The sequence below is a fragment of the Papaver somniferum genome, chromosome 8 (genome assembly GCF_003573695.1).
Source record: "Papaver somniferum cultivar HN1 chromosome 8, ASM357369v1, whole genome shotgun sequence".
Lineage (NCBI taxonomy): Eukaryota > Viridiplantae > Streptophyta > Magnoliopsida > Ranunculales > Papaveraceae > Papaver > Papaver somniferum.
This window is the reverse complement of record NC_039365.1, coordinates 9612726-9633106: the sequence shown is the minus strand read 5'-3', so window position 1 is coordinate 9633106 and position 20381 is coordinate 9612726. Positions and strand designations below refer to the sequence as shown.

The 20381-nt window shown below is 36.8% G+C and overlaps 1 protein-coding gene and 1 pseudogene across 3 annotated transcripts; both read right to left on the bottom strand.

The window, feature by feature from the left end:
- Positions 1-7229: 7229 nt before the first annotated feature.
- On the bottom strand, positions 7230-12653 carry LOC113304311. 3 transcript variants are annotated; one of them, XM_026553388.1, is made up of 14 exons: positions 12479-12653; positions 12134-12379; positions 11874-12009; positions 11611-11747; positions 11221-11422; positions 10898-11136; positions 10673-10784; positions 10422-10566; positions 10065-10207; positions 9759-9922; positions 9340-9648; positions 9197-9252; positions 8651-8862; positions 7230-8518 (listed from the first exon to the last, which is right to left on the bottom strand). In XM_026553388.1, exons 2-14 carry the CDS (start codon positions 12332-12334, stop codon positions 7377-7379), a joined length of 3198 nt encoding a protein of 1065 aa, XP_026409173.1. In that variant the 5' UTR covers positions 12335-12379; positions 12479-12653; the 3' UTR covers positions 7230-7376. The 3 variants fall into 3 exon arrangements, with proteins under 3 accessions (XP_026409173.1, XP_026409172.1, XP_026409174.1); XM_026553387.1 differs by having other exon boundaries at positions 12134-12653; XM_026553389.1 differs by lacking the exons at positions 12134-12379; positions 12479-12653 and having other exon boundaries at positions 11929-12009.
- Positions 12654-12961: 308 nt separating this feature from the next.
- LOC113304487 lies at positions 12962-19684 on the bottom strand (annotated as a pseudogene).
- Between the last annotated feature and the right edge of the window lie 697 nt (positions 19685-20381).

The window sequence follows — 20381 nt, the reverse complement described above, 5'->3', positions numbered from 1 at the left end:
AAGAATCCTGTTATCGGGGATGTGAAATCCATTAGAGGTGCTGTTATAATAGGACAAAATTGGTAATTAGATGGTAATTTCAAAAGTCCCTTGTCAATTTTTTTTAATAATGACTAATCAACCCTTATATAGTTACGGTTGAAAATTTAGCTTGACGAGTCCAACAGTAGAAAAAGTTACGGTTGTTTTTTAACGATTGGTTTCTGAAAACCAAAAAGCCAACCGTAACTCACCGAAACCAATCGTAACTCATGTTTTTGGTTTTTCGATACCAACCGTAACTCAGTAAAACCAATTGTAACGAGTTACAGTTGGCTTCTGAAAACCAAAAAACCAACTGTAACTAGTTCTAAAATCGATTTTTTTTCGAACTTGATTGAGAAAAAAATACTTGGATCTCATTTGGAATATATTGATTTTGGGTCATTGATTAGAATTAGAGAATTGGGTTTGTTTTTCTTTTTTAGGTTTGATTGATGAAAAGGTTATTGATGATGATTGGTTTTGAGTTGTTGTGGATAATGATTGATTTTGGGGGTTATTGTTGAATTGTTGTTGATGATGATTGATTTTGGGTTGTTGTTGATGATTTTTTTTTTAGGTTTAATTTATGAAAGGGTAACTTAGACATATACTACAGTTTTAGAACACCTCCTAACCAACTAACTAGACATTAAGATCATGGTGAAGTCCCTCTAATGGATTCAACGGCCCCTATAATAGGTTTCTTCTTAAATGAATGTGGAGTGACATGGCTCAATTTTGGGAAGACTCCTCCTATTCTAGTCATTTTTATGTTAGTGAAATAAGTTTTTTTTTGAGGTAAAGAAGGTTATATTAAGAAAAGAAAAAAAAGAGAATTACAAATCTTGGAAACAATTTAACACTCCATTATAAGTGTAAAACTGTCTCCTAATTAAACAAGATCTGATTAACAGAAAAATCCCTAAAAACCTCTTTCTCAAAACACCTAAAAGAATAGTCTTGTTTTATATTTAAATAAACTTCATCAAAAAGAAAATTCCTCCCACCAAAAGTACTAAAGTTCCTAGCCTTCCAAAGATGCCATAAAACTGCATATATAAGCTTCTGCTAAATCTTCTTACATCTGTCTTTAAGTACAACACCTTTCCAAAACCCAAACATATCCATAACAGTAGCAGGAAGAATCCAATTCACATGACGTGCTTAACAAAGTAATTGCATATGTCAATAGCAAAGTCACAGCGAAGAAATATATGATCGACATCCTCAGCTTCCTTATTACACAAACGACAAATAATATTTTGTATATCAATACCTCTATGTTTCAGCATACATAATGTAGGTAAATAATTATGGAAATTTTCCCATATCATAAAACTTACCTTGTGTGGTATATCTTTTTTCCACAAATACTTCTCAAAGTTGCAAGGATTATCCACTTCCATCTGTAACTAATATCCTTTCTTCACAGTGTAATCATCCAGCAAAGAAACTGTATCCTCTTCCTCCACCAGTGCAGGCACTGGACCCAACTCATTACACAATAAATTCCGTTCTAATTGCTCTTGAACGGGCAGATTTATCCTAGAATTAAGACACAACACCCCTTCATGAATCATCTCAGCAATAGAACATAATTTCTGACTACAAGCTCTATAAACTGCAGGAAACCTATCTTTCAAAGGCCCATTAGTAGTCCACTTGTCCATCCAAAACTTTGTACCTCTTCCATTCTTCAACTGAAAAATAAAATGCTCATGCAGAAACACTGTTGACTTCAAAATTGTTTTCCACATCCCCCTACCATAAGGTTTACCATCATCTACTGGAATCAAAGCTTATTAGTTTTTTGATGCACCACTTTCCTCCATAACACCTTTTTCTCCCTTGTGTACCTCCAAATCCACTTCCCCTGTAATGATCTACTAGTGTATCTTAAATTCTTCATTCCTAAGCCACCCATCTTCATTGGCAAACACACTTTAGGCCAAGCCACCCAGAACATTTTTCTTTTTGATACATCAGACCCCCATAAGAAATTACTTATCAACCTTGTGATCTTCAACTCAACACTAACTGGCATGTGAAATAGTGACAAAAAATATAATGGAAGACTAGCCAAACAACTCTTAATCAGCACCAATCTTCCAGCTTTGTTCAAAAATTTCCTCTTCCACATTGCAAGCCTCACTTCAGTTCTCTATATAACTTCATCCCATACATTAGTGTTTCTATGAATAGCACCCAATGGCATACCTAAATACTTGAGAGGAAGTTGCTCTGTCCTGCACCCATCTCCATAGCCAAATATTTAATGACCTGATCAGCTCCCACACTAACCATATCCATATTAAGCTTTAAACCTGTAATCATTTCAAAAGTAGTTAGAATTATAAGTATCCTTATCACATCCTCCACCTCTGCATTGATAAAGATCAAGGTGTCATCTGAAAATTGCAAATGAGACACCACCAAACCATTCTCCTCCACCTGAAATCCATGTAATTGATTTCTCATCTCTGCATCCTTCATCATCTTAGATATAATTTCCACTACCAATAAGAACATAAATGGAGACAAAGAGTCTCCTTGTCTCAGGCCCTTAGATGGTTTTAATTTCTCCGTCGAACTCCCATTAATAAGCACTGAAATATGAGAAGTGGAAATGCACCATTTAATCCATGAAATCCATTTTACACCAAAGCCATGCTGCTCCAAAATGCCTAACAAAGTCTTCCATTTGACATTGTCAAATGCCTTCTCCATATCAATCATACATACTAACCCTGGAACTTTTGACTTAAGCCTTTTATCAATGCATTCACTAGCAATTAACACACCATCTAAAATCTGTTTATTTTTAGTAAAAGCCCCTTGGAAATCAAACACAAGCTTACCCATCACCGTCTTCAGTATGTTTGCAAGTATTTTAGATAAGATCTTATAAGCACTTCCTAATAATCTTAAAAGTCTGAAATCTTTTGGAGAACAAGAATATGCCTTCTTAGGAATCAATGACAAGAACGAACAATTTAACCTCCAATCCGAACCTCCATTAATGAAAAATGCATGCATCATCTTCATAAAATCCTCCTTCACCATGTTCCAACAACATTTATAGAACTCCATGGAAAAACCGTCCGGACCTGGAGGTTTATTGTTTCCAAAAAACTTAATAACTTCAAACAGCTCGTCTTCAGTAAATTCCCTCTCCATACAACTACATTCTTCATCAGTAATCTTGGGAAAATCAAAATTATTCAAAGAAAAAGATACATCTAGTAATTTCTCATCTCTACTTTGATTTTATCCTGCTCAAAACACTCCTCCCGATCAATTTCTAATTTCATAATTGAATTCTTCTTTTTACTTGCAGAGGCAATTCTATGAAAATATGAAGTATTAGAATCATCAAATTTGAAATCATTATGTTTTTGTCTAGTATACCATTTTCTAGCTTCCATAATGGTAATTTCTTTGAGTTTTAAAGCACATTCCAACCTTTCTTGAAACTGAGAGAAAGTAAGCCTCTCCCCCTCTCCCCCTCTTCTAACAGATCCAAAGCATTAATCTTCATAGTTAAATCCTTTTTATCCTTCTTCATAGCCCCAAATTCCATCCTACTCCAATTTTTCAAAAAGAATTTCAAATTCTGAAGTTTCTTAAAAAAATATAAAACTTGGCTTCCCTTGGAAATCCATAACAGCCCACCATTCTTCTATCTTTTTCACAAAATCTTTATGAAATATCCAACTATTTTCAAACTTAAAATAAGGTGAACACTTTACCCGAGGCTTTGTGACCACAATTAAAGGTTTATGATTAGAAATAACCCTTGTCAATACCATTTGAATTGCTTCAGGGAAAATATCATCCAACTCCAAACTAAACAAAAATTTGTCTAACCTACATAACAAAAGATATTCCTGCATATCAGACCAAGTAAAGGACACCCCAACAAAGGCAAATCAACCAATTCCTGGTCATAAATGAAATCATTCAAAAAGGCATTGTTTCTGCTATCTCCCTTTCCTCTATTCCTCTCTTCTTCCCTCTAACAGCATTCATATCCCCTGCAATACATAATGGACAAGCCCACCAGTGTTTTACTTCTTTCAAGTCTTCCCAAAAAACAACTCTATCATTATACTCACAAGGAGAATTAATATTGGAAATACACCACTTAAAACCATTGCACACAGACTTAAAAATAGTAGAAATGCTATTGTAGCCCATTCTTTCATCTTCCTTGATCAATTTTGACTTGTCACAAACAATCCTCCACTACTGCCCGCAGAAGGAAAATAACACCAATCAAAGTCTTCATCATACCACAGATTCTAAACAAACCATTGATTCATTTTCATGATTTTAGTTTCTTGGATCAAACACACTGTACACCTTTGAGCAAAAATCAAATTTTTAAGAGCAGTAATTTTATCAAAAGAATTCAACCCTCTAATATTCCAACAAATAATTTTATAATTCATTAAAACATACCATTTGTTGCTCATTTTCAATCGAATCATCTTGGGATCTTTCATTGTTGACCTCAATTCCTATTGAAACATTCCCATTCTGTAACACCCTCTTCTCCATATTAATCTTGCGAAATCTTTCTTTGTATTTCATTAGCTGCTTCATTATACTGCGTTTCACCATCTCCTTCTCCTCATCAGTAATAATACCATAGTTACAACAATGTAACAACATCAATTCAGACGTTTCACCCACCATCTCCATGCTTTCTAAATTGGATACTTTAACATCACCTAGCTTCTTAACAATTTGATTCTCAATATCGGAAAGAAGATTAATTTCAATAATTTCTAATTGAGATTGAGATAATCCACTCTCCTCTTCTTGCTTCTCCTCATCATCAGAATCACCAGAATTAACTTCAAAAACTGGGGCATCTTTATTATTTAGATATGTTCCTCCTTCGACGGATTTATTTAATTTAGAAATAATCAACTGATTTGAAACTGGAACCGGATTAGAAACCAGAACAAAAACCCATCTTCCTTGTACCGAGTTAGTGGACTCACCATTAACCCGATCCAGCTCAGCAACATACTCCCCCCTTCGGCGTTTAAACCTGCCTTTAGTAGAAGCTGTTTATCCACCTCCGCATTAGAGTTTTGAATTTCAAATTTTCCGATTGACTCATCCATTATCCTTAATTCCTGACCATAATCCAGCTCATTGAGCTTTTTTTTCTCCTCATACTTCGGATCCCACTTCACCGTCAGCACCACCTTCTCTCCGCCAACCTCCATCACCAACACCGCCGGTATCTGGTTGATACTACCAGAGACTCCAATTCTAAAAAAGTGAAATCCCTCCAATCTTAGCGTTTCTACATCTATTCTAGAAAATCCACCTACTGAAACTTCATTCTCAATCTTAGCAAAAACATCAGTCTTCCACTTCTGTTTAACCAATCCCCTGATTTTCAAACAATGAACCTCCTGAATTATTTTTTCAATTGGAATGACAATCTGCTTATTCTTTTCTTCTACCTTCTCCTCTCCTTTGAATTTTGCATTCCCTGTCCATTGTGATAATCTCATTGCTATATCTTTATATCTCCATTTAATTGGTCTCCATATCCTTTGCCATTCCTCCTCCTCCAACTGCACCAAAGCTGCATTATCAGTTAACCTTTCAATATCCAAATATCTGAACATTTTCATCTCCTTCTTAATCAAGTAAGCAACCTGATTCCAATTTAACCTCTTCGTAATCACCACCACACCTGTTCTTTTCTTACTTTCTTTATTCACTACATTTTTCTTAGGAAAATCATCCTCAATTGGTAATGTTTGCAACTCCTTCTCCTTCAAACCATTAACCTCCATAAACATGTCTAGTGCCTCAGCAAATAATGACCAACAACTTCTTGATTCCCCAGCCGGAATGCAAAAACTAAAGAATCTGCCTCATCTTCCACATCAAATTTTGAAACCCTGATACACTCACCTTCATTGTTCCTTTGGATCCTCAGTTCATACATCGGATCCCCTTCCTTCCTTTCAAATTTCTTCTCCTTATTATTTTTCTTTGACATCTGGTTAAACTGAGGTCGTGTTTGGTATCCTGGATATCCCATCCTAGGTTGGGTTATCCAGCAAAAAACTGTTAAAATGTGTTTGTCTTACTGCAATTCCAATCCTGGATAAGGATTACTAAACCTTCCTTGATTTTAGGAAGCTTAAAAAGTGAGGTTATGGTATTCTTCCAAATACCTGGGATACCTATATCCTCACCTGGGTTAGACAGTTATTTTCCTTTAAAATAAGTATTTATCTAAGAAATAATTATTTATATTAACATATTTTTGTAGTTAAACAAACACAAATTAACCTAACCCAAGATATGATAGAATTTTAGACAAACACCAATAAAACTAACCATTAACAAGGTTATCATAAATTAAATTAAGATAAACTTTTCCAGGATATGTTATCCTGTTTCCAAGCTCCCAAACAGACCCTTAGTTATCAACCACATAACCATCCTCTTCGAAAAAATCAACCATGCCCGAAATCCTCTCGTTCCCCTTTCTAAAATCTTCACCCACTCCTTGGTTCCATATATTCCATCGAGATCTCTATACTTTTTCTCTCTAGTTGAATATACTTCTTACCTCCATCGCCTATTTGACTCTCTCTTTCTCTCTCCATTGCCTCTCTCTTTCTCTCTCAATCGCCTCTTTCCTCGTTAGTTAGTGACACTTTCCACGTTAGTTAGTTAGTGAAAATAAGTTATAAAATGAAAATAGAATGATTATGAACTAATTATTAAATGACACTTAAGAAACAAAAGATTAAAATTGATTTGGGTTGGAGATGAATTTTTCTAGTTCCCAATATTTAGGAATTTATATTTATATAAGGGAATTTTACCAGAAAAAGATCAAGACAATGTTAACACATAGTATGAAATAAACACATCAACCATTGGAGAAGCTCTTAACACAGTTTAAAAGAAGGAGATGGTACCATCTGCTTCTCCGATAACATTTCCGCATTTAAAAAGCTGCCGACTGTCTTTGTAGGCATGGACCAGGTGAGTAGGGAGATTATTGTTTGACTGACCTGGTATCGGTCTCATGAAAACATAAATATCAGTGTCCCTCAAGATTTATCCACTCATCCGTTGCCAAAATTCTCATTTAAACAGCAAATGTAACTCAGCAGTCAGCAAAATGTTGCCCCAGCACGAATAACGTGCGCACTGAATTCAGGTCCAATTGAGGTATTCAATAATTTATTGATGAAATCATCAGAACCATCTTTCATTAAGTTATGACTGTTACACCGCCAAATCATCCGAACTTTTGACAAGATAGTTCTATCAGGTAAAAGTTAAAGGACTACTAAAACAGTTCACCTGGACGAGAAAATGTCCTCCAAATCTCTATACATTGTTTTTGATCTTGATTTGAAGTCTGCCGAAGAAGCTAGAGACGAACTTCCACTTCTTTTGCCGCTCCAAAAAAATCGACTAGTCGAGGGATCTTTTGATGTCCCACTGCCATCTTTGCTAAAGCTAGATTTTGCGAGTTCTGATAGTCGTTTAAGCCATGGCTTGTCTGCAGAACCTCCCGAGCTTCTATTCTGATCAGTAGAAGAAACAGGGTCCCCTGTTTCACCATTCTGGAGCTGAACTTCAAGTTTCTTAAGCAAGTCTCTAGGGATGAAAATCACCAGTAACCCAAACAGTGTGGTTTTCAAGCCTGACACGAATCTTTTGTCACCGGACCCTAACCGATATATCTGTTTGTATAACGCATGCCATTCACTAATGATTTGAGAAGTAAATCCAAAAAGAAACAGGAGTATCATGAAGATTCCAATTCTTGTCTCGCAGCCAAAAGAAAATTCCCTCTGTATAAGAATCAGACATGTAGCAAAAATACCCACTTCGCACAAAACTGAGATGATCGCTACTAACTGAACCCTTTTCTTTATAAAAGGTTTTTTCAGAACAAGGAAGAAAAGCTGAAATGAAGTAATGCATAGTAAAACTAAAGTTGGAGTGCTTGAAGTGTTATTGGCTGAATATAACCCAGCCACAATCCCGATAGATACCCGCTTCACAGATTCCAGCAAAGTGTAGTAAATCCTAAGTATTCCAAATAATTTTTGAATCAAGGGTGCCTCGGCATCTTCATTTTCGTCATCAGAAGCGATAATGCGGTCACCACGGATGTGGCTACCTCCAACAAACTGGGAAAGCATGTACTTAGGTGGTCCTCTAAGATCTTCAAACAAGGGGCCTAACATCGTTAAATAGACGGAATTAGATTGGTTTTTCCATGTCCATTGCCCTCTTTTACCAGGACCCAAAGTCACCCTTATGATTTCTTGGTACCAATGAAATTTCTGACCTTCTTGATGAACTTCCTTATACTGAAGTAACTTGCCCATGGTTATTCCGACTGAAAGAAACAACAGTAAAACCACAAGTAGAAAACATAGAACTCCCAACAATAAGATACCAACTATCTCTTGCCAAGTTTCTCCTCCTTCAATAAACAAAAGAGTAAGAGAGAGAGGCAATAAGAAGATTAGCAGCAAAAAACCATGTAAATAAGGCAATATGTAAAATGCTATGTGATTTCTATTAACGAGTCAGGATAAGAGTCCTGTAGGAATACCTTTAATAAGAAACACCGAGGCTTGACAGATACAGGGCAATGCAAGAATTGTCAGGAAAATCTGAAATCTTGGCAGTACAAGAGCTCCACTATACTTTTTTTCTTCGGAATTCCTCTTCCACTTCAAAAGAATGAGTATTAGACCATGGAGTAGCAACAAGCTGCCACCAAATACTGCTAACCAGAACATGTTTCGCTCAAACTCCCTCCACCTACAGAACAAGGCGCCTTCAATTTCATATTTCTAGTTACATTGAAACGAAACATGTATTTATCTGGGTTACTTTTCTTGTTCTGGTAAGGTAAAGTAGACAGCTACAGATTGCACGCAATAATGTTTTTGCCAATTTCAGTTTTGAAAAATTCACTTTCTTTTATTAAATACCAAAATAGCAGGCTATATTAGCCTCGCCTAGCGCCTGGGCGCCCAGAAAAAAAAAATTTGTTCGCACTTTTGCGCCTTGAACGTTTTTTTGTCTAGGCGCTCCTTGCACGACTCGTGCGCCTAGGGCGCCTTTCACAACATAGATAGCAGGGATTACATACCCATTTGAGTCATTCAAATCCGTGATATATTCAGCTTCAGGTTTCAAATTCTGGCTCTGCATGTTTAAACTGCATTATATATATAAAGATGTAATTAAAGGAAAAGAATGAGAAAGAATGGAAATCTAGAAACAGTTTCTTACAACAAAAAAGGATGTGTATTCCATTGGAGTAAGCGGCAAGCCACCTATGGAGGGAGCTATGTCTAATTTCGCTTCTCCTGATCTTGGGTTAGCGAATAATCTTGGTTCATATGTTGTTGAGAATTCTGAATGTGGCATGGAACGAGGGCTTGAATCTACCATGACTGACCTCACATATTCACCTTCCCATGGAAGACTAAGATAAGGAATACTCCACTGTAAACCCCTCGTAAATTCATAGTATTCAACAGGCAGTGTCACAGCTAACCATCTTGAGAGTGCAAAAACCTGAATATGACATGCAGTTCTCTGTGCCAAACAAAAAAAAATGGAATGATAAATAAAACTTTATCGACTGAAACTACATGGCCAAGTAATAAAGACTCGGATAATCTCTTGATGAAGTTCAGTTATATTACGAAAAGAACCCTAGCAGGATCAGCCAAAGAAGATGATCTTGAGGATCTTTTGATAGAATGAAGACTAGCAGTTGCAACAGTTAGTAGCCCCGCAGCTAAAGATGTCAGCGCGAAAACAGCAGTTGCAAATGCTGAAACCACATATGATACTAAAGGAACAGCATCTGTTAAAGTTTGATCAGAAAACATGCATTAGGAAATGGTGCAACATTCGATAGGTGGAAAGATAGGTGAGGAAATGAAGATTATTTCAGCACTAGCCTCCTTCACAAAATAACGTTACTGAAGAAAGGGAAACATCCTTACAGTGCCTCACGTATAGCATGTTCGATGCTAGATTACTGTTCCCAGCAACATCTCTGGTTGTATTTTCAAGAACACAGATAGATACAAGATTTTCATCTGCATGTATGTCCACAGAATATACACTCTGACTTATTGCGCGAAAGCTGGAGACATAAAAAGAGGGTATTAAAAAGAGAGGGAACGATTAACAACATTACCCCTACAGAAAATTACTTCTTATCATGAATTTTTAACCTTCATACTTTCAGAGGTGTGAAAATTTTCTTTTTCCAGTAAGATCCAAATACAACAGCACGGGTCCTTTTCCTCACCGAGAACACTTACTAACTCAAGGAAAAAATCAAATTAGTAACTTGCCTCTGAAAATGGCCCCCTGATATAGTTAATGATGATGAGTTGAAGTTAAATACGGGGTCGGAGAACTGTATCAGAACAGGCACAGTATCTTCTTTTGTTCTCATATTAGATGTCGTACTCAGTTTCACAGAAGGCCTTCGCGAGTCTGGCATTTCAAACACATCCACATTCAGAGGAAGATAAGATGGGTTCGTAACTTACAGAAATAATTTTCACATCTTTGTATGCTTGATTGGAGAAACTGGAGTTACCGTAAAGGAAAGTGACTGGGCTGATTGGAGAAACTGGAGTTCCTTGCCTGCTTATTATAGAGCTTGATTCAACGCTTATAGTGACAACGGCAACGTCTGGAACATCTTTTACCTGAAATCAAAATTTTCAAGCTGCTTCTCAAAAGAAGAATAAGTGTATGAAATATAATGCGGGTTAGCAGAAAATAAACATCCCGCAAGAAAAAAAGAAAAAGGTTAACTCACCAGGAAAACAAACCGACGATTTCCACGGCTTTTCCCATAGATAGGATGTAGCAAACCCTGGTTTGTATGAATAAACCTTTGAATTTCTTTTGTTGAGTTGAGAACAGGTTCTGAGAAGTACAAATACACATGAAGACTCTTGAAGTTGTTAGTTGCCTGAACTGTTCGCATTTCATTGTTGAGCTGAAGTTGCATTTCTGGGATATGAATTATCATGTTTGAAAGCACACTCCTTCTATCTGAAGAAGCACTAAAAGCACCAGAATTCAGAAAATATACACAATGATGGCAAGAGAAGTACCAGGCGATATAACAAAACTCACCAAAATGGACAAGAAAACTTGAATTTTTAGTTCTTCTAAAACTATTTCCAGCGCTATCCGTACAGAAATTCTTATCCATTACTAACACGACCCGTCCATACTGAACATTAGTTGATAAGCTCACTAGCAGCGAAAATTTGAGATCTGGTTCTTGGATTTTGAGCGATGATGGTATAACTTGGCCTGGACCATATACAAGAAGCTGCGAAGATGTACAGTAATGTTTTTATCAGCAGTTTCAATGTTTTCTATCAACTAAAACCAAGCTAATACACAAAAGTGCTGATTCTTTCCGAAACACAAAGATTAAGATGAGTATGAAAACAGTTTTACTTCTTTATTTCTTTTCAATTAGCAACTTAACTAGTTTTTTCTTTGACAGGCACTCACATTACAAGAATTGACAGATGCGCACCCAAAACCACCTCCAAGGGTACACGGTTCAGTGAAAGATATATCTACAGCAACATTCGGCGCATATGTAAAGGGTGATGAAGCTTTTACATATGCAGTAGGGTGAACTGAATCTGCATAGAAAAAGCATATATGAGAGAAACTAAACCCAGCTAGAAAATTGCTAGACATCCAAATGAACATTCTAGTATCTTCAGTAAGTATAAGTTTAAATGGAGAATAGAAGAGCAAGTCTTAACCAATGGTCCAATTATAGGTAGCACAGCGCACGCCTTGATACCCACTTATACAGACCTCAAACATATGATCTCCATCTTGCAAACCCACGTATGAAACTTGTTTAGCTTCACAGTTTGATGAATTTAGATGATCCAACTGCAAACAAGATGTTAAGGCAACCAAAACTCAAACAAAAGTGAATGTAAAAATTAAGGATTTGCAAATACCGAAGTGTCAAGTAAGAACAAAAACAAAGGTATAAAGAAGCAAACTTCCAAACCTTGCATTTCATGGTACAATTTCTGCAAACATCTTTACCCTCTAAAACTTCAAACACAAATTTAGCATTGTTTCGTCTTGAGATAGATAAAGGAGTCTTTACAAGGTTAACAGAGACATTTGAAGCAGCAAAACACTGGGTTCTTAAACAAGCTAATGTGAGAAACAAATGAAGAACCCATGCCAATTTGATCAAACCCATTTCAGAAAACTCAAAAGAGTATTGGATTCAAAAGACATGAAATTTCTGGGTTTTGCTTAAATGAACGAATTAAAAATGAGAAAACGGAGAAAAGTTAAGGTGGGGGTACATAATGTACATATTAGCGGGGTTTTACAATTATCTAAGAGCGTTTTCAGAGGAATAAATTCATGGCTTTTGTTTCGAGGGAATTGTATGTATATTGTTTGATGTTAATTTAAGTCTCTTGTATGGAAGAACTGAATTGGTGGCTGCAAATGAAGGTTCTGTTCCGGATATGGCACAAGAGACTATCAGTGCATCAGTCTCTTATTATCCAATTTGTTGATAAGAGATATGCCACGTGAACCCATTGTTTGAATTGAATCTGCCTTCACTGTTGTATACCCGTTTGTTTTCTTCTGAGTCTGTATTCAATTAGTCTCCAGCCCGGTAACCATCAGTAAAGTCATAGTTTCCTCTCATAGCTACTGGCTTTCCACTAAAAATTTTTTGAGGTTTTTTCCTAAATGTACCAAACAGCATTAGAAGTATACTTGGATGACCAACATTGTATCAATCAAATACGGCAACTGCCGCATCTGTTCGTGTTCTTATAACTTGAAAATTTTATAAACTATCAACATGACAGGTAAGTAGCACAATCCTATTAAAACCGGCATACGCGGATGATTGTTTTTTCATTCTGCCGTTGTTTCTGTTCTGTTTGACAAAATTGGTACTACATTGTACAAGTTTCAGGCTAATAATTGCTCTGAAGAAAATATTAAACCACCTGCTGATAAACACTCGGTTACATAATTCACCCTGCCAATAGTAATTTTATTTAACCTTACCAACTACAGATACTTTAAATGTACTCACAAAAGTGCTGGGGCCCTAAGCTTCACGTCAAGATTCTCTGCAACGGCATCAATGAATTCTTCGGTGTTCAAATATAGGTCTCTTGATACCCTGTTTTATACCACAAGCACCGCACCATAATCAGAACAAAAGCAAAGTCATGCGCTTTTATAGGCTAGTTAGCAAGTAAAAAGTGTACAGATTAATTTGTACAAGAAAAAGAAAAGTCGAAAGGATGTAAAATGACGAAGTCCAGGGTTGGGTGATACTGACTTGGGTCCATGAGACAGAAGGGCAAGATCCTTCGTCATTTTCCCTGTTTCAACTGTTTCGATGCATGCTGCCTCTAACTTCGAGACAAAATCCAATAACTTCTCATGATGATCTAGTTTGGCCCTGAAGAAAATTAATTGGTGGTAAGAAGCTTGGAGCAAAACATAAAAAATTAATTCATGTGACAAATTACAAAATGCACCAAGCACAACTTAGTATGGTGTGAAAGATAAACAGCAAAAAAAAGTACCTATGTTCAAGACCCCTTGTCCATGCAAATATGGATGCAATGCTGTTTGTACTAGTTTCTTGTCCCTTCTGGTGTAACCGAAAATGCCGAGTCACAGTCCCATGAGCAGCCTCAGCTTCTAATGTCTTTCCATCCGAGGATAACTGCATATGGCAGATACACCACCACCATAAGATTTAAATTCTTTTTCTATTAAAGAAATAGATGAAAGAATATGTAGCGGTACTAACCAATACAGAACTCATCAAGCCAAGAGAACCAAATCCTGCATCCATCAACAAACAGTTAGGGTCGTGCAGTTAGAGATGCTCTACAAGGTTCTCTGGGGAACTTGTCTTGTATCCGTAGTGGCCATGTAGAGTAGAATAGGTGTTCGAGAAGACATTTTGACTATCAGTATGTCTGCAAGACCTATGCGTAGATGGGTAAGATGTGAAGTTCGAAAGATTAATATCCTGTTGTGTTCTGTTATGGCGTGTTGTGGATACGAAGCCTCTAAACCTTAGAAAAACAATAAAGAAAAATTTGTTGTAAAAGCAGTAAAGTCTTGCTTGATAATTTTCCAATTCAACTATAATTAAAACCTATAGTGAAATCTCTTTTGAATGGGATAAAACGGCAGCACCTTCTAATAAAAGGGGGAAAAGAAAACGGTTTGCAATTGTTATCGACCGCTGTATAAACTTGAAAGAAGTTATAAAGCACTTCATAGCTTTAATCCCAAAACACTACCTAAGTGATGTTTGCAGCCTATCAAAGAGGTATGGTCAACAAAATCTTCACTGGAACAAATAGTCAAGTGGTAATAGCACAAAGCAGTACCTTGAGCGAGGAAATCACTCTGGACATCTCCATCATAATTTTTGCATGCCCACACATATCCACCTTCGCTTTTTAGTGCATATGCCACCATGTCATCAATTAGACGATGCTCATACCTGAAACTTAGATTTTTCATCAGCTACTATTAGAGGATAAGTATAATGGAGTTGTGCATCGGAGATGTTAGATGTGTCCTAACCATATGGAATTCTCTTCAAACTTTTCCTTCCAGTTAGTTTCATATACCTCCTGGAAGATATCCTTAAACCTGAAATTTCTCCCATGAAGATTGTGTTAGCTTCACGTAATAATAACTGCTAAAAATTAATGTAGATCACATCCAACTCAAGTAGATTCAAAAGGTACCTTCCATCGTATCTCTTTAGGATAGTGTTTTTGGTGCTCAAGTAGAGAGGCCATTTCTTTGTAAGCGCCATTGCCATTGCCGACTCAGCAAAAGCTCGAATTGACTGAAAAATGTTAAACAGCTGTCAATAGATACAGACAAGGGTCCACAAATCGCCTCTTTGGAGAAACTCTAATGAAACAAACCTCGTCAACGTTGTACATTGCCAGAGCAATTCCAGGGCCCTTGAAATCATAAACATTAAGCTCTTGCGGAGTGCTTCCATCTTCTGGGGCTGAAGATGATTAACAAAGACAGACTATTACTTCTTGACCATTAAAAAGTGTTTTAGATTGGGGATATTGCAAATAATTCCTTATCATCTTACCGAAGACCTTAGTAGCCAGGAGCGGGAACGGGGACGGGAGCGGGAACGGAAACGGAAACGCGAATCGTAAAATTTTCAAAAAATAAAATTCGCAGAACGCGTTGGGAACGTAAATTACAATTTTTTAACAATCTTAGTTATATTACTAATTTTCTAATTTTGCAACCAATAAATAAGACATAAACCTTAAATATTTAGAAAATATTAATCATGTTCGAGAATATATCTCATTCATTGATTTTTTTTGCCTCTTGTGTTTGTTACGGGCACTCTGAACTCTAATTTGTGCTTGTGTTTCCTGCTCTTGTGAACTTGGAGGTGGAGGTGGAGGTGGAGGTGGAGGTGTTGGTGTAGGGGAGGATGGAGGGATAAGAGCTGGTGTTGGTGTTGTAAAGTAGTTTGCTTCATCATCAAATACAGCGTCTCGTTCCCTTGCCTCAATTACTTCAATAGCTTCTTCAATGTTGTTTTCTTCTGGATTTACATCCCAATTTCTATACAGATTCCCATAATCTGCTCTTTGCCTTGCAAGAAGACGTTGATTATAGTGAACATACACAAGCTTTTCAGCCCTATCAGCTCCCAATTTGTTTCTCTTTACACTGTGGATGTAGCTATATGTGCTCCAACATCTTTCTGCACAAGACGAGTTAACACTTTGAGACAACACTCTCATAGCTAAGTTGTAAAGCTCTGGTGCTCCTCCGCCGTATAAACCCCACCACTGTTTTGCACTCATCTTTGCTCTATCCGCTATAGCTTGTGGGCGCGCGAAACAACCTCCATTACTTACAAAATCACTAATTTGATGTCGTATAACCGCAGCTTCTTCCGGCACTAGAAACATCTTATCTATAGCAGCTAGATATCCATCTTGAACTTCTTGGTCGAAGTTAGGCTTCTTCCTACTAACGCCACCAGGAGCTGGTTTCATTAGCCATGCATTCGTGTAATACTTAGGGACAAGCAAATAAGCTAAACAGTGCAATGGGATATTTGTTTTACTCCATCTCTGGACCACAATTTGCTGAGTAATATCTCGAATCATTATATCATCTGCAAGTGTGTCTTGTAAATTTCCCAGCATCGTATCCATTTGCTCATATGCTTCTCCTATAACGGCCTTATCGGAATCTGAAAATCTAAGCATTATATATATCGGCTTCGTTATTCGCAACACCTTCTCCGCATTACTCCAAAAATTCCCATCCATGACAATTGAGGTGATTTTTGCATGTTCTTCTGCATTTGCAGGTTTCTTAAGTTCTTTCCATTCTTCTGATAATACCATGGAAATCAAAGAAGCTCTTACCTCGACAATCCGGGACAACACGACGAAATGAAATCCAAACCGTGTCTTCTTTGATTTGAGAACCTCCAAATGGGAAAACTTCTTAAATAAAGCAAGACATTGAGAATGATTCCTCACGAACTTCACAATGTCCTTGCCTTTTGTATATGTTTCTTTCACAAATGAAATGGCTGGTTCCTTGGATTTTGCTATGTCCTTCATTAATAAATTTAGGGTGTGTGCTAAACAACCCGACCAAAATATATGGGGATACTTTTGTTCTATGATTTCTCCAGCCAGTTTGCAATTTGCCGCATTGTCTGTGAGGACTTGTATAACATTCCAAGGCCCAATCTCTTCAATTGCTTTCAAGAGAATCGCAGAAATGTTCTCACCAGTTTTCTCTATTCCTGAGACGTCGTGTGCGCTTAGAAACATTGCTTTGCCGTCTGATACCGCCAAATATTTATAATGATGTATTTTTCACATTTGACCAACCATCAGAGACAATTGAAACTCCATGAGCCTGCCAATCACTCACCAAAGGATTTAGGGCTTGCTTTACCAGCATTTGCTCCTTGTCTAATAAAGAAGTTCTAGCCTTTTCATAAGAAGGAGACTTGTAGCCTTTTGGTGCATTATTAATGGCGGACACCATTTCTGCCCAAGATGGAGACCGAAGAACATTCATGGGAATTGCATTTACATATAAGCATCTCGCGATCTTTTGATCAACATCATCCCTACTGTGCTTCTGAAACATTTTATTAACAATACTCTCAAATAATTCACTTTGACCCGTACATGTCTGCTGATTTTGTGTCGTACTAGAATTTGGTAAGGAAAGCTTTTTTACTTTAGCACTATCACCGTACAAGCTTCTTGCATCAAGTTCTTCTTTTTTTAAAATCTCTCATTTCTTTTGAAACTTTAGAACATAATGATATACCTTGATACTTGCCGCCAGGTAAAATACCAATCAAGTGTTGACGTACCCTCGAATAAGATCCTGCATATGGTTCCACTTTGCAACCGAAATTGCATATGAACTTCTGTCCACCACCACCTCCTTTATCTCCAGTTTTCTTATCAATCTTTTGAACGTATTTCCAAAGAGGAGTTGCGGTTAATTCTTCATCTTGGTCGCCATCATTCTCTTCTAAATTTATTACTGAGTTTGAAGATGTATCCATGGTTGAATAAAAGAGAAAGAAGAGAAACAGTTTGTTTGATGGAACTATGTAAGTATGGGTAACGACCTTATATAGGATATACCATGTCTCTTCAGTTTCCAGATCTGAAGTGATAAAAAGAAAATCAAATTTGCTATCTGATTACAAGAAACCAAACATTGGAAATCGATGGGAATTAAGTTTATGTCGGGAATAAGTTTATGCCGGGATTAAGTTTGCATTGGAAATCAGTGGTGGGAATTAAGTTTATGTTGGGATTGGTTGGAGTTTGAAAGCACACGATTCTGGTTAGTTGGGAGCGCGTTTTTTGCATGTTAAGATCGCGTTCCTGATACGAATTTCTTTTGGGAACGCAAAATCGCGGATTTGAAGGAGATTCGTGAAGCCCTTTCACGTTTCTGGCTACTAAGCCGAAGACCATTTTAAGCTTTCCTGGTCCTTTAACCACCAAATCAGCCGCGCGATACTGGTCTCCAAAGGCATGCCTACCAATGCAAATGGCTTTTTTCCAACCTGTGATAACCTTAATAGTAAGTATAAAAACCAAATACTCAGCACTTCAAATCTCTAACATCACAAACAAAAACCAAAGCATTACCAGTGACAATCCTAGGGATATTCTGGACATGATGGGTTCACGAAAAACAGTTCCTGCGGAAACAAAAAAAGAACAGAATTAATCTACATGGACAGACGGATCAACGAAGATGCGAGGAAAGGAATAAGACAATACAGTCAAACACAGGCACCCCAAACCAGATTAGTACAATCAGAAATATGTTGAAAGTAACCGCCTGAGATGGCAAAAAATACACACCATTCAAAATGTTCCGTATCGTCCCATTGGGGCTTCTCCAAATAGCTTTCAGGCCAAACTCTTTGACTCTAGCTTCATCTATTTGATGTCAAATGAGAAAATCAAAACAAAAACCACCTTATTGGTTACCAAATTAAAATAAACACCACGTATCAGTATCTCACTACATCACAACCAATGCAGTAACATTTTCTGCGTTTCGAAGCCGTTGTGGTACAATCTACAATCAAAAACAGATGAGGTCTAGATATACATATATTTATGTATCTCACCGGGAGTAATCGTTGCACATTTGACAGCTACATTGTACCTGTACCAATTCAATAAGTTCTTCAACTAGAACAAAGTATGATTTCATCTAAAAGATTTTAACAAACATAATTCAACAAAGTTCCAAGATGTAGCAGGACTGTTCCTAGTTGTTAGATAAAAGTTTGAGATAAACGATTATATTCACGATCAACTAAAAACTCAACATCTCTAATAAATTAAACTGTGTATACACAAAATTTCAAGAAAGGACTTACTTGAGAGTAGCTTCGGCACTTTCAACTGTAACATTATCATCAGTAGCATCACGATTCAGTATACCTAGATCATAGTACTTAATATCCAAATCCAAGTAAGGAAGTATAAGCTGCAAAAATAACATCAACCCAAAAAAACTAAATTAAGAAAAACCTATAAGGAAATAATAAAAGATCTCAAACTCAATTAAAGTCTAACCTTATCTTTAATCATCTTCCAAATTACTCTAGTCATTTCATCACCTACATACAAACATCAAATCAAAACCACAAAAATTAGTGTCCCGATATGATGATTTCAGAATTAGGGTTCGAAGAGGGCTTTCTCTTACCGTCCATTTCAACGATAGGATTCTGAACTTTGATTCTACCCACAGCGGAAGCAGAAACGAAACACCGAATAGATGATTCGCGGAAACAATCTTGGGTTTTATTTTGGTTTCTGAAGAAAACTCCATTGAGTGGAGATGGATTCGGGAATCTTTTGGTTGAGAAACTAGGGTTTTTAAAGCTTAGGGAAGAAGGGGTTGAAAGAGTTGCGCCAGCCATGGCGCGCAGACGAAGACTCAACATTTACAGTACTGGCGAATGAGAGTGAGATATTGCGTTTTTCTAACATTTGCGGCTTGGTTAAGGCTGGTCCCTATGTGCATAGGAAAGGAGGATCTGCCACTTCTCTTTTTGCCCCGGTTAATAAACCTGGTGTCTTTTGGGTGACCCCGGAAAAATTAAGGGCGACTAATAAAATAAAATAGGGTCACCCAAACCTAAAATGAAACCACCTCTTATTTCCTATTTTTCATAATGCCAATTTTAACCTTGACAATCGGTAATTCAGTTTATAATCGGGAGAAATATTTTATATAGAGGAAAATTATTTTAGTTTTGTAGTTTTAAGGTTTTAGAGTAGAAGAAGAAGAAGAAAAAAAAAAAGGAGAACCATTTTTTCTTAAATCAACAACAAACTTGGATCTGTATGAAGAAAAAGGCTAGAAACATAATGAAAAATATCATGTTGAAGGTTCAATACTGATTAGCGAGATGATTGAATGCATTCAACGCCATTAATGTCTCAGAAATGGTAGATAATAGAGTAATTTATCTACCGATTATATCTTTCTGTTCAAATAGATAAGCCAATCGGTAGTCTCGTGATGTTCATTAACTTCCGATTATACAATCGGTAGTCTCATGATATTTATTATCTACCGATTGTACAATCGGTTGTCTCGTGATGTTCATTATCTATCGATTGTGGTAGTTGCCTCAAATTCAAATTTTTCAAAAGCTAGTGGAA